The sequence below is a fragment of the Phacochoerus africanus genome, unplaced genomic scaffold, assembly GCF_016906955.1.
Source record: "Phacochoerus africanus isolate WHEZ1 unplaced genomic scaffold, ROS_Pafr_v1 Scaffold_18, whole genome shotgun sequence".
Classification (NCBI taxonomy): domain Eukaryota; kingdom Metazoa; phylum Chordata; class Mammalia; order Artiodactyla; family Suidae; genus Phacochoerus; species Phacochoerus africanus.
The window spans coordinates 424,456-438,940 of record NW_025927375.1 but is presented as its reverse complement, the minus strand read 5'-3'; the positions used below and the strand labels follow the sequence as shown (position 1 = coordinate 438,940).

At 39.1% G+C, this 14,485-nt stretch overlaps 1 protein-coding gene and 1 pseudogene across 1 annotated transcript; both read right to left on the bottom strand.

The window, feature by feature from the left end:
- Positions 1 to 6,949: 6,949 nt before the first annotated feature.
- Positions 6,950 to 7,873, bottom strand: LOC125119197 (olfactory receptor 18-like). The gene has a single exon (XM_047766058.1). The coding sequence runs from the start codon at positions 7,778 to 7,780 to the stop codon at positions 6,950 to 6,952; it is 831 nt and encodes a 276-aa protein (XP_047622014.1). The 5' UTR covers positions 7,781 to 7,873.
- A 3,608-nt stretch (positions 7,874 to 11,481) lies between these two features.
- Positions 11,482 to 11,578, bottom strand: LOC125119229 (uncharacterized; annotated as a pseudogene).
- Positions 11,579 to 14,485: the final 2,907 nt, after the last annotated feature.

Here is a 14,485-nt window from a genome sequence, read left to right as displayed (position 1 = left end):
TTCACCAAAGTAGCAGGATATAAGATTAACACTCAGAAATCAGTCGCATTTCTGTATACTAACAATGAAATATTAGAAAAGGAATACAGAAACACAATACCCTTTAAAATTGCACCCCAAAATATCAAATACCTGGGAATACACCCGACCAAGGAGGTAAAGAACTTATATGGTGAGAAGTATAAAACATAAATCAAGGAAATTAAAGATGTAAAGAAATGGAAAGATATTCCATGTTCCTGGGTTGGAAAAATTAATATTGTAAAAATGGCCTTACTACCCAAAGCAATCAACAGATTCAATGCAATCCCTATCAAATTACCCATGACATTTTGCACAGAACTAGAACAAACTATCCCAAAAATTTATATGGAACCACAAAAGATCCAGAATTGCCATAACAATTCTGAGGAACAAAAACCAAGCAGGAGGCATAACTCTCCCACACTTCAAGAAATACTACAAAGCCACAGTCATCAAAGCAGTGTGGTACTGGTATCAAAACAGACAGACAGACCAATGGAACCGAATAGAAAACCCAGAAATAAACCCTGACCACCCATGGTCAATTAATCTTTGACAAAGGAGGCAAGAACACGAAAGGGGAAAAAGACAGTCTTTTTAGCAAGCATTGCTAGGAAATCTGGACAGCTGCATGCAAATCAATGAAACTAGAACACACCCTCACACCATGCACCAAAATAAACTCAAAATGGCATAAAGACTTAAGTATAAGACAAGACACCATCAAACTCCTAGAAGAGAACATAGGCAAAACACTCTCTGACATCAACCTTTCAAGCATTTTCTCAGGTCAGTCTCCCAAGGCAGCAGAATTAAGAGCCAAAATAAAGCAATGGGACCTAATCAAACTGACAAGTTTTTGCACAGCAAAGGAAACCAAAAAGAAAACAAAAGGAAAATTTACAGAATGGGAGAAAATAGTTTCAAATAAGGCAATGGACAAGGGCTTAATCTCTAGAATATAGAAGCAACTTATACAGCTCAACAGCAAAGAAGCCAACAACCCAATTGAAAGATGGGCAAAAGACCTGAATAGACATTTCTCCAAGGAAGAGATACACAGATGGCCAACAAGCACATGAAAAAATGCTCAACATCCCTGATTGTTAGAGAAATGCAAATCAAAACTACCATGAGATACCACCTCACACCACTCAGAATGGCCATCATTAATATATCTGCAAAGAACAAATGCTACAGGGGGTGTGGAGAAAAGGGAACCCTCCTGCACTGTTGGTGGGAATGTAAGCTGGTACAGCCAATATAGAGAACAGTATGGAGGTACCTTAGAAATCTATACATAGAACTTCCATATGACCCCGCAATCCCACTCTTGGGCATATGTCCAGACAAAACTTTTCTTAAAAAAGACACGTGCACCTGCATGTTCATGGCAGCAATATTCACAATAGCCAGGACATGGAATCAACCAAATGTCCATCGACAGAAGACTGGATTAGGAAGATGTGGTATATACACACAACGGAATACTACTCAGCCATGAAAAGAATGATATTAATGCCATTTGCAGCAACAATGGATGGAACTAGAGATTCTCACCCTGAGTGAAGTAAGTCAAACAGAGAAAGACAAACACCATGTGATATCGCTTATATCTGGAATCTAATGTATGGCAGAAAGGAACCTTTCCACAGAAAAGAAAATCATGGACTTGGGGAATAGACTTGTGGTTGCCCAGGGGGAGGGGGAGGGGGAGGGAGTGGGATGGTTTGGGAGCTTGGGGTTAATGGATACAAACTATTGCCTTTGCAATGGATCAGCAATGAAATCCTGCTATGTAGCACTGGGAACTTTGTCTAGTCACTTATGATGCAGCATGATAATGTGCAAAAATAGAATGTGTACATGTATGTGTAACTGGGTCACCAGGCTATAAAGTAAGAAAAAAATTGTATTGGGGAAATAACTATTAAAAAATTAAAAAATATAAAATAGGAAAAAATTATATAAAAAAGAATTTATATATAGAAATGCAAAACATCACTATTCATAGGAAACCCCATAACCCACAATATTAGTGCCATTGCAGCTTCTACTCTTTCATTCCCATAATTAACAGGTAGACACAAAGAACAAAAAGAAGGTGAATTAATTCTTCTATCACCATTTGAAATATGGGCATAAATTTGGTTTGAAAAAAAACACTTTTTAGCTACTGTAGAGGTGACAGAGAACAGGTACAGGAATAAACCAATAAACATTTGAGTCCTGGATCTTTCTCCCACTGTATGTGCAGTGTGTATAAATCCCTCCTCCTCTCTGGGCTTCTCTTCCTTCCTGGAAATAGAGGGTCAAACACCACCTCTAGAACATCTGTGGCAAAGTCAAGCTGTCTTACGGGAGTTGGAACTTAATAAATATTTGGTCATTTTTATAAAGAATTTCAATCACTATTGGTATATGTGTATAGCAATTACATGCAACCTCCCATTTAAAGACCTCCCATGGATTACATGGCAGAGAGGCTGAAGACGTTCTTATTTCAGGGCACGGGAGCATGGATGATATGAAATCCTAAAATGTGTCTCAGCTCATGTAATAAGATGTACCCCCTTTTTCTTTTCTGACTCTTTCCCCCTGATATTTATGAAAAGTTCTGCAGTGACTTTTCAACCATTGCATCCTGCAGATGTTATTAAATGGAAAATAAAAGGTCCCATAGAAAATTGAGGACATAGACACATAACAGCACAGTTTTACATTGTCTGCAGTCCTAGAGGAAATTCCTGAAAAGGATGAGAACACTGGCATGAACGGTTCAGTGTGGAAACCATGTGGCCCACATTTTGTCACTGTGAAAAGGGTTTATTGAACACTTATCTGGGGATTTTTTTTCCATTCCCCGTGCCTCCTCTGTGCCAACAGAGTATTATGGGTTCCTGGGAATCAGAAATAAATGAGCCTCAGTCATTTATCTACCTATCTGGAAAAGGTAGCTGTATAATACAAACAAAATGTCCTGTTGGGGATATAAGGAAACAATAAAATTAGGACCACGTATAAAGTCCAAAGGCATGAGAGTTAGACTTACCATTGTTTGTAACAAAGTATCTATTTTTTTTGCCTTTTCTAATGCATCATCACATAGTTTTTGTATAGAGGGAATCAATTATACAGTTAGTCCTTATTCAATGGATTTGTATCAACAAGGCATCAATTCATTTGACAATCCTAAGTCTCAGAGATACTAAGAAATTTCCTCCAACTACACTATGAATAAGAGGAGCACACAGGATTCAAAATTAAGATGTCAGGGAATTCCCTGGTTGTGCAGAAGTTTGAGGGTCTGATGTTGTCACTGCTGCTGCTTGGGGTGCTGCTATGGTGTGAGTTTGATCCCTGGCTTAGGAACATCTGTATGCCATGGGCACAGCCCCAAAAAATTTATATTGTTTTCAGTCTCTGAATCCTACACACTAAATTTCAATATTTCCAGACTTTCTGAAAGTTTCAAGCAGATGTATGAAAGTCTCACTAGTATCTGAGCTAATTTCAAAAAAAAAAAAAAAGCTCTTCATTTTCTTGAGTAGAAATAGACTTTAAGGTTCTGACTTTTATGTTTCCTTTTGTGATTGAGCAGGGCAATTGTGAGCATGGAGGAGGAGGTAGACAGCTGAAGTGAAATCCAGGAGCAGGGTCAGCAGAGATCGGCTTTGAAATGTGCTATGCCAATTCTTTATGACCTTTGCCTGAGACCTCGCCCTTCCTTCTTCCTATGGTTGATCCAGCAAGTCCTACCTACTGCCCTGCACTGTGGTCCTCCAGAAAACTCCAACGGAGTGGCATAGTAAGCAAGGGGTCTCTTCCAAGACTGATCTTGATATGACTGTTTGGGTTGGCAGGGGGAACACTGCCCAGATGGCCTGTGTCTGGAGTCAGCCTGTCCAGAATGACTGGCTTCAAACTGGGCTTCGACCTTTTCAAACTCATGACCTGGTACAAGTTGTATAAAATACTGTGCTCCTTTTACCCTGTTAAAGTAATAGTTGTGTCTGAGCACTTATAATTGGAGAGAGATTATGCATGCAAAATCAAATAAGATACACTAAAAAACACCTAGAACCTGACACTTAGGAGGCCCTCAATCATAGCGCATGATGTTATGGTTAATGTAAGCCTGATTCTCCTCCTTGTCCACATTACTGATGTTATAATCACCAGAAGTGCTCAGGGGGCAGTTTAGAGACCCATTAGCTGCTACAGGTGGGGAGATGCCAAGCAGAGCCAGAGCCGGTGATGGTGGAAGCACAAACTGAATGAGAGTTATCCCATTTCTACCAGAACCAAGAACACAAACTGGCCCTGGTGCAAAATTGTGATTACTGGTGCCCCCTCAGTTGTCTAACCTGACTGCTGTGTTTGTCTTGTTGAGGAGGAAATCATGCTCCCAACAGTCCCTCCATCAATAGCTCTCTCACCTCAACACTTACTGGGCTGGGCTGCATCTCTGCTGGACCATGACCAAGGGCTTCATACTCACTGCCCTCTCCTGTGTGGTGTGGGCTGAAGTCTCAGGGTCCCTCCTCAGGACTGGCAGGAAGACAGACTCAGGCTGGGAACTGCTGATGCAGGTGCCCACAAAGGATGGAGACGTAGGTGTGCAGTCACACTATTTGAACTGGCCAAGTAAAGGGCTGGAGGCACTGGCCAATTATGTACAGTGAGTGACATAAGGCTCAGTGCACAAAGCCCATGTGGTCCCAGTCCCTGGAGACTTGCTAGTATTAATGGAAGAAGAAAAGGAGAAAAGTGGATATACTTGGACATTTCTGAGTCCTTTCTCTCCTCAGGAGGAAATTCCCTTGTATTCCCTGCTTCTTATGTCCATGTGTAGGATCTTAACAAGAAATTCAGACCAACCACCCCCCAATGTAACCACTCAGTGTGTTATTTTGATCACCGTAAAGCCATTGCATTGATCACAAAATCTATGCCACATTAGGTTTTCTATACCAAGAATGTGATACTCTTTCTATTTTTTCAGTTACTCTTTGACTTTAAGGATAACTTATATTCATTTATTTAGCCTGTACGTGGGTTGGCATTTTCTGGTAGAAATTTAAACATTTTAGAGATAGGTGTTTTTCCAGTTTTAAAGTTTAGCTGAAGTATAGTTGATTTACAAGGTTGTGATCATTTCTGCTGTACAGAAAAGTGATTCTGTTATACATGGACACACAGCCATTCTCTTTTAGACTCTTTTTCCCTTTAGTGCTCATTTGAATGCAGCGTCCGTCTAAGTTTTATTCCTCTAATTTAATTACACTTACATATTAGAAAACTGTTGATTTTTACTTGGTATTTGGTAACTGATACTTAAATGTTTCAGAAGTCCTCCCAGATGTTGCAATCAGGGTGTCAGCCAGGGCTGCAGACATTTCAAGGACTGACTAGCAGAAGCTAACTTTAGCTCACTCACAGGGCTATTGGTAGATTCATGTGTTCACAAGCTATTAACCAGCGAATGTGCACAGTTCCTTGACACATAGGCCTCCTCCTTGGGAAATGGATCTTATGAGTATGAGCAACAGAGAGACCACAAGATGAAAGCCATATGGTATTTTTGCTCCATTCCCAGAAGTGACTTCCCAACACTTCCCAATGTGTTCATGCAGGAATTAAGTCTATACAGACATCTCACACTCAAGGAGGGGAAAACTGGGAGCATCTCAGATACAGTCCATCATGATAGTCTCACCCCCCTTGAAGACATTTTCTCTTAGCACAATAAGACTCAGGTCCTGTCCATCTTTTTTCCAGCCTGGTCCCAAATTCATCCCACCATCAGGATCACAGCAAAAGTTCCCTGGGCATAACTAGCAAATGGGTAGAACTTCTACTCTACTGGGTACTTCTGCAGATCCCACTCTATTGCTTCATGGGACACAGTCTCAAGTAGACCCCCTGGTTTCTGACTCACTAGGGGAGCCCTTCCATCCACATCAGGCCAATCTGCCTCTATCCCATGGTCAAATGTAGCAAATATGCCATCGTTTCTGGTTTATGCTAACTAGAGAAGTACAACTCACAACACAATATATTTTTGTAAGATTTCTTTTTTAATATTTTCTTTAATTTTATTGGAGTACAGTTGAATTTCAAAATTGTGTTAGTTGCCAGTGTAGAGGAAAGTAAAACAATTATGCACATACATATATACATTCCTCTTCAGATTCTTTTCCCTTTACACAGTTATTACACACTATTGAGTATATTTCCTTGCACTATAAAGTAGGTCCTTATTATTTCTTTTGTTAGCTGGTGGCTCAGTGGGTTAAGGATCTGATATTGTCATTGCTGTGGCTCAGATTCAATCCCCGGCCAGGGAATTTCTGCATGCCACTGGCACAAAAAAATATATTCTCAAACTACACCCAAATCCAATTAAATGAGAATATCCAGTGGTGAGACCAAGTTGTAATAAGTTTAAGCTTGCCAGGTGATTTGAAGAAATGTCATGGTTGGGAGGCAGCATCATATAACCTCATAACATAACCTGCACATGCAGATTTGAAGAAACAGAAATTACTATGGAAAATACACAAGAGCTGTGGAAAAGTTGTAAATGTTCAATATATTGAAAAAGCGTTATTCATCTTTCAAGGATGGCTGGATCACCAAAGATAAACTATGAAATCCCTGTAGATATAGTAGTATTCAGTCACGCAGTGATTATGATCTACAAAGGATCCTAGAACACTCCGCCAGTCATAGTAAAGCCATAAAAGTCATTGAAATATTAGCCATTGAAATAAAAGCCATTGAAATATTCAGCAAGGAGAGGCATCAAGTCCATAAGGGCTACAAAAATGATGTAATAAGAAAGTGAGAACATCAAGTATACATGTTCCGTTTTGCTGCATTATCCAGCCAACACTCCACATGGGTGGCACAAGTACTCAGATTACACTGACTTTCTGAGAAACCTCCTCATAGCCCTTTGGATGTCACTGTTCCGCAGACTGTAGATGAAGGGGTTCAGCATGGGGGTGACCACAGTGTACAACACCGAGGCCACTGCATCCTTCCTGGGAGAATGTGAGACAGCTGAGCTGAAGTACACCCCAAGGCCTGCTCCATAAAATAAGCAAACACCTGCCAGGTGAGAGCCACAGGTGGAGAAGGCTTTAGACCTCCCACCTGATGAGGGGATTCTCAGAATGGAGGAAATGATTTTATAGTAAGAGAAAAAGATCCCTGAGGCTGGAATCCCACCAAAAATGGCACCTACAAAATACATGATTAAGTTATGGGTGAGATCGTCAAAACAGGCAAGCTTGAGGAGTAGAGAAGGGTCACAGAAATAATTAGAAATTTCCACATTCTTGAAGCAAGTGAGTTGGAGGACAATCAAATTGTGTACCTGGGACTCCAAAAGGCTAACCAAAAAAGACACCAAAACTAAGTTGCAACAGAGGTGTGAGTTCATGATGACCAGGTAGTGCAGTGGAAGGCAGATGGCCACAAACCTGTCATAGGCCATCACAGTCAGAACAATACCATCCATACATCCAAAAAGGATGAAAAAAGACATCTGTGTCAGGCAGCCTGCATAGGAGATGACTCTGCTGTGAGTCTGGATGTTCACAATCATCTTGGGGATGGTACTAGAAATGAAGCCCATGTCAGTCAAGGACAGGCTGCAGAGGAAGAAGTACATGGGGGTATGGAGGTGGGAGTCGGAGGTGACAGCCAGGATGATGAGCAGGTTCCCCAACATGGTGACCAGGTACATGGACAGGAACAGGACAAAGAGGATGGGCTGCAGTTCTGGATCATCTGAGAGTCCCAGGAGGAAGAATTCTGAGACACCTGTTAGATTTCCAGTTGTATGTAGCCTGGACTCCTTTTAAAAAAGAGTGGGCAGCAAATAAGGAAATAAGTAAGTGGGAATGCAGCACTCTTTCCATATGTTGGATGTAAGCAATTCGTTTCTAAGGTCATATACCCCAGGTCCTTCAGCAATATTTCTCAGTTTGACACATTTATCTACTTAGAATATTTTCCTCATTGGTTTCTGTGTTATTCGCCTAATTCTATTCACTCTTGCTTTAAATAAAAAAAAACAAAACTCCACTGGGAGGTAAAAGGGAGAAAGAACATTAAGACATGATGTCAGTGAAACACAGCCTACTTCTTTAAAAATAATATAGAATGAGATATTGCCTTCCTCCCTAAGAAATACATAATTGAATTTTTAGAAATCAAGGGGAAAAATTAAAAAAAAAATCAAGGAGTAGTTATAGAAATCATTTTATTCATGCACAATTCTATATATTCATTTCATTTAGAAAGTTTATAAATCTCTATGAAATGCAGAACCATGTCACCTGGATTCAAAATTAGAAACAAATTTTCATAATCAGAAAACATTTTCAGAGTTCCCACTGGGGCTCAGTGTGATAAGAACCTGACCTATGTCAAACAGCTTTCTGCCTAGGTTTTCATCCAGCAGATTTATAGTATCTGGCCTTACATTTATGTAAAATCCATTTTGATTTTATTTTTGTGTATAGTGTTAGAGAATGTTTTAATGTCATTCTTTTACATGCAGCTGTCCAGTTTCCCAGCACCACTCATTGAAGAGACTGTCTTTTTTTTGCAATTGTATATTCTAGCCTCATTTTTGCAGATCAGTTGACCCTAGGCATATTGGTTTATTTCTGGGATTTCTATCCTGTTCCACTGGTCTATGTGTCTGCTTTTGTGCCAGTACCATACTGTTTTGATGACTGTAGCTGGGATAGTATAATCTGAAGTAGGAAGCCTGATTCCTCCATTTCTGTTTTTCGTTTTCAGTATTGCTTTTGTTATTTTGGATATTTTACGTTTCCATACATTTTTAGAATCTCTTGTTCTAGATCAGTGAAGAATGGCCTTGGATCTTGCTTGATTCACCTCCTAAAGTCAAGTCATTAAAAATAAAAATAAACCAATGGGACCTAATTACACTCAAAATCCTTTGCTTTTGAGAAATTATTAAAAAACAAAACCACAACACACAGGAAAGGGAGCCATTTAAAAACAAAATCACAACACACAGAACTGGAAAAAAAACTGCAAATGATGCCTCAGACAAGCCGACTAGATGCCTAATCTCCTAAATACACAAGCAACTCAGCAACAAATAACAAAGAACCCAATCAAAAAAAAGCGGGTATAAGAAAAATAGACATTTCTCCAATGAAGACATACGCGGGCCAAGAGGCACATTAAAAAAAGCTCAGCATCACTAATTGTTAGAGAAATGAAAATCAAATCTGCAATGAAATGCCACCTCACAATGGTCAGAATGGCCATCATTAACAAGTCAGCAAGTAACATAGGCTGGAGATGATGTGGAGAAAAGGGAACCCTCCTAAATTGTTAGTGGGAATGGAAACTGGTACAACTACTGTGGAAAATATTATGGAGGATCCTCAGAAAACTAAATATAGACTGACCACATGATCCAGCAATCCTACTCCATATATCTGGACATAACTTTCACTCAAAAAATACAGGTACCCCTATGCTCATTGAAGCATTATTCCCCAAAAACAAACAAAAAAAATGGGGGAGTTCCCATCATGGCACAGTGCAAAGGAATCTGACTAGGAAGGATGAGGTTGCAGGTTCCACCCCTGGCCTTGCTCAATGGGTTAAGGATCCAGCGTGGCTGTGAGCTGTGGTGTGGGTCACAGATGTGGCTCAGATCTAGCATTGCTGTGGCTGTGGTGTAGGCCAGAAACTGTAGCTCCAATTAGATCCCTAGCCTGGCACACCCCATATGCCATGAGTGTGGCCCTAAAAGGAAAAGAGAGAAGGACAGAAAGAGAGAGAGAGAGAGAGAGAGAGAAATAGAGAAAGAAAGAAAGAAAGAAAGAAAGAAAGAAAGAAAGAAAGAAAGAAAGAAAGAAAGAAAGAAAGAAAGAAAGAAAGAAAGAAAGAAAAGAAAGACAGACAGACAGACAGACAGACAGACAGACAGGAAGGATGGAAGGAAGGAAGAAGGGAGGGAGGGAGGGAAGGAAGGAAGGAAGGATGGAAGGAAGGAAGGAAAGGAAGGAAAGGAAGGAAGAAATGGAAACCACCTAAATGTATGTCAACGGACGAATGGATTAGGAAGATGTGTTACATATATTCAAAGGATACTACTCAGCCATAAAAAAGGAATGAAATTTTGACATTTTAAACAACATGGATGCAGTTAGAGATTCTCATACTAAGTGAAGTAAGTCAGAAAAAGAGAAAAATACCGCATGATATCACTTTTATGTGGAATCTAAAACATGGCACAGATGAACCATCTGCAAAGCAATGGATTCACAGATGTGGAGATCATCCTTGTGGTTGCCAAGGAGAAGGGGGAAAGAAGTGGGATGGATAGGGATTTGGGGTTGGTAGATGCAAACTATTACATTTAGAATGAATAAGCAATGATGTCCTACTGTACAGCACAAGGAAAACTATATCCAGTCCCTTTGGATAGAACATGAGAGAAGAAAATATGAGGAAAAAGAATGTATGTATATGTATGACTGGGTCACTATGCTGTACAGCAGGAATTGACACAACATTGTACATCAGTTATATCCTAGTAAAAATTATTTTAAAATATATAAATAAATAACATGTAAGAACATCTGGACGGTTTCCTTACTATGAAATGATGAGACTTGGACTCCTGAAAGAAAGTTTGGAAAAATCATTAATATTGCTTAGACCAGTGGTTTTAAATCCCAGTTGGTTGATAATTCATGTGTGCTTATTTTAAAATACACAGATACACCAGCCTCTGCCTAGAACCAATATCAGGATCTCTACATGTGACTTTTTGATCATACTACCATGATTCTGGGCTTGATAAACACTGCCTTGGAATATTGCCCAACACTTAGAGAAGGCTCCATGAATACTACTTATAATTGCTCTCATCAATCCCCCCATCACTTCTTTAATGTGAACATTTAATAATACTTGTTTCAGTTCTCACATCTTATTGAGATGTGAAACATAACTGGTAACATTTGGCTTTTCTTGGTATCACAGCACAATCCCATCGCTCTGCAAACCTGTCCCCCAAAAGCCACCAGTGTCATGAAGTTGATGGGTATACGTCCCTGTCAATGTTTCCATGACATCAATATTCTTTTATGTACCTATAAGCAGATTTCTTACAATTTCGCCTTAACAGAATACTACCTATGATGCACCTAAAATGTACTTTAAAAAAATTAATGATTTTTATTTTTCCATTAGGGTTGGTTTATAGCATTCTGTCCATTTCTTCTGTATAACAAAGTGCCCCAGTCACACAAATACATACATTATTTTTCTCACATTATCCTCCATCATGGTCCATCTTAAGTGACTACATAGAGTTCCCTGTGCTATACAGAAAGATCTCATTGCTAATCCACTCCAAATGCTGTCGTTTGCATCTAATAACCCCCAAAAGGATGGTGGCAATGCCTTAGCATGTTGTTCAGCCCAGGGGCCTCTTGCATCCTTGGGAAGGGGAGTGCTAACCTTCTCTCCTTTCATAAAATGTACTTCACCTTGATACTTTACCTGAGGTTACGTCTCTTTGTGAAGCACAAAAAACTATTTCAAATATTTTTCCTGATGTACATGATTACATAAGGCAAAACATCATTTTATTTAGTTTATATATTTATGTTTCTATATTTTAAACTAAATTTAACAAATTTAAATGATATCCACATATATTTACTATGAAGATATAATTGTGTATTTTATTTATTAAATAATGTACATCACACATTTTATATTATATTATTATTTATATCAGTTTATTCTATGAAAATTCTTGTACCTCTCTTCATATATTAAAATGAGAATAGGCATATATTTGTGAGTGGTGATCAGTGCAATTTCAAAGAATTGGGTCGTATTCATATATACTAACATTAATTGCTTATATATTTTTCAATACAAAATCATTCTCTATCAACCACAACACCTTTTACTAAGGTATCCTTTGAAAAAATATCTCTTTATTTTTGCTGCATCCTTATTTTAGTTTTTAATTTTTTAGTAAATTTTAGTTGATTTACAGTGTTAATTTCTGCTGTACAACATAGTGGCCCAGTGATACATAGGTATACATTCTTTTTCTCATACTATCTTCAATCATATTCTATCCAAAGGAATGGGATAGAGTTCTCTGTGCTGTACAGTAGGGTCTCATTGTTTATTCATTCTAAATGTAATAGTTTGAATGTACCAACCCCCAGCTCTCCATCCATCTCACTCCCTCCCCTCGTCCTTTTAGCAACCGCAAGTCTGTTCTCTATGTCTCTAGGACTCTTTCTGTTTTCTAGATGGTGCATTTGTGCCATATACTGGATCGCACATATAAGTGATATCATATGGTATTTGCATTTCTCTTTCTGATGTCTATCTTGTGATAATTTCATGGCACCTGCAGGTGACATTTTCATCTTGCATAGGAAATTGTTTCAACCTTAGATTTCACAACTGGACAGAAAAACATGACTATAGAAAATCCTATAATCCTAAGATGTTCGTGCCATTTTGGACCCTAGAATGAGTCACTGCCTCATTTCCATAATTCACAGATAGACGCACTGAACCAAAAGAGAATAAATCAATTCTTCTACCTTCATTGCACATCTGGGACCCAAGGAGGTTAGAAAAGACCCACTCATTAGCTACAGTGGAGGTGACTGAGAACTGTTGCAAAATAAGCAGATCAATATTTGAGTCCAGGGTCTTGCAACTCCTACATGTGGAGTGTGTGTAAATCTCTCTTCCTTGCTGTGCCACTGTTCCGTTTTGGAAATAAAGAATCTAATACCTACCGCTGGACCATGTATGGACCTCTAAGTTGTTTGTAACTTGGAGATATTGCATCATTTTTTATAAAGAATGTCAATCATCATTGGGATAAGGTGTTTATTAATTAAATCCATTCCCCAAACTTAATGAAGTTTTGTGGATTATATGCCAGAGAGTTTGGAGCCTTTCCTGTCTTAAGGCCCTGGAGCATGGAATGACATGAAATCCAAAATACGTATCAGCCCATGAAATAAAATGTACTCCCAATATTCCCTGATGCCTTTTTCCCTCATATTTATGAAAATTTCTGAAATGGTTTTTTTAATGAATCCTGAAGATGCTATTAAATGGAAAATAATAAGTCCCATAGAGAATCTATCACATAGTCACAAATGAGCACTATTTCGTCTCTTGTCCTAGTCTCATGGGACCTTCTGAAAAGGATGAAAATGCTGGCATGAATGGTCCACTGTTTGGAAGTCCTATGCCCATAACTTCGTCTCTATGGGAAATGGAAGGGTTTATTCAACACTTTAAACGTGTTTCCTTTTATTGTTGGTGCCTCCTCTTTGCTGCTGACAAGATGCAGGCTCTGAGAAATCAGAAATAAATCAGTCATTTTTGCATATATGAAGAATGTTCCTGCAGAAACAAAAATAAAATATCCTGTCAAGGATGTAGGGAAACCATGGCATCTGATCAAAAGATATTTAACCCTAATAACATTAGAATTAGCCTTATCATTATTAGTAACAAAATATTGAAAATTCATTTTCCCCTTTCTTAATGCATCCATCACATAGTTACTGCAGAGAGGGCAACCATGATGTGTCTCATCCTAATGGAGTGGATTTGTATCAACAAAGAATCAACTCAGTTGACAATCCTAAATCTCACAGATTCTAAGAAACTGCCCTTAATGCACTAAGAATGAGTGGAGCGCCAAGGATTCCAAATTAAGTTTTTATTTTCTGAGTCCCATGCCCTAAACATCATTATTTTCAGACTTTTCCAAAGTTTCAAGAAGAGGTACAGAGGTCTAACCACGGATACATCTGAAGAATATTATTTTTAACTGTTTTCATTTTCCTGGGTAGGGGTGGACCCCAAGACTCACATTTCCTTTTTCCTTTTGTGGTTGAGTTGGCTGATTATGAGTATGGAGGAGGAAGTGGATGGAGTAACATCCAGGAGCAAGACCAACAGAGAAATCTACCCTTAAATATGCTGCACCGATTCTTTTGTGATTTTGCCTGTATCTCATAAGTCTTTCCTATCATCAGTGCAGCAAGTGCTACCTACTTCCCTCCACCGTGGTCTGCAAGACAACTCCACAGAAAAGGGCACAGGGAAAGGGAACTTCTGCCAGCTCTCACAGGGAAGACTCGTGACCACTGGGGTTGTCAGGGGGAAGGCTGCCCAGATGCCCTGTGTCTGGACTCAGCCTGCCCAGGATGAGTGGCATCAAATGTGGCTTTAACCCTTACTAACCAATACCACAGTACATGTTACAGAAAAGGCTGTGTCTTCCTCTTATAAACATAATCATGAGGTGTGGACACACAATTTGAGAGAGACAATACAGACATAATCAAAAAAGAGACATAAAATGCATACCTCAGTGCCTGACACTCAT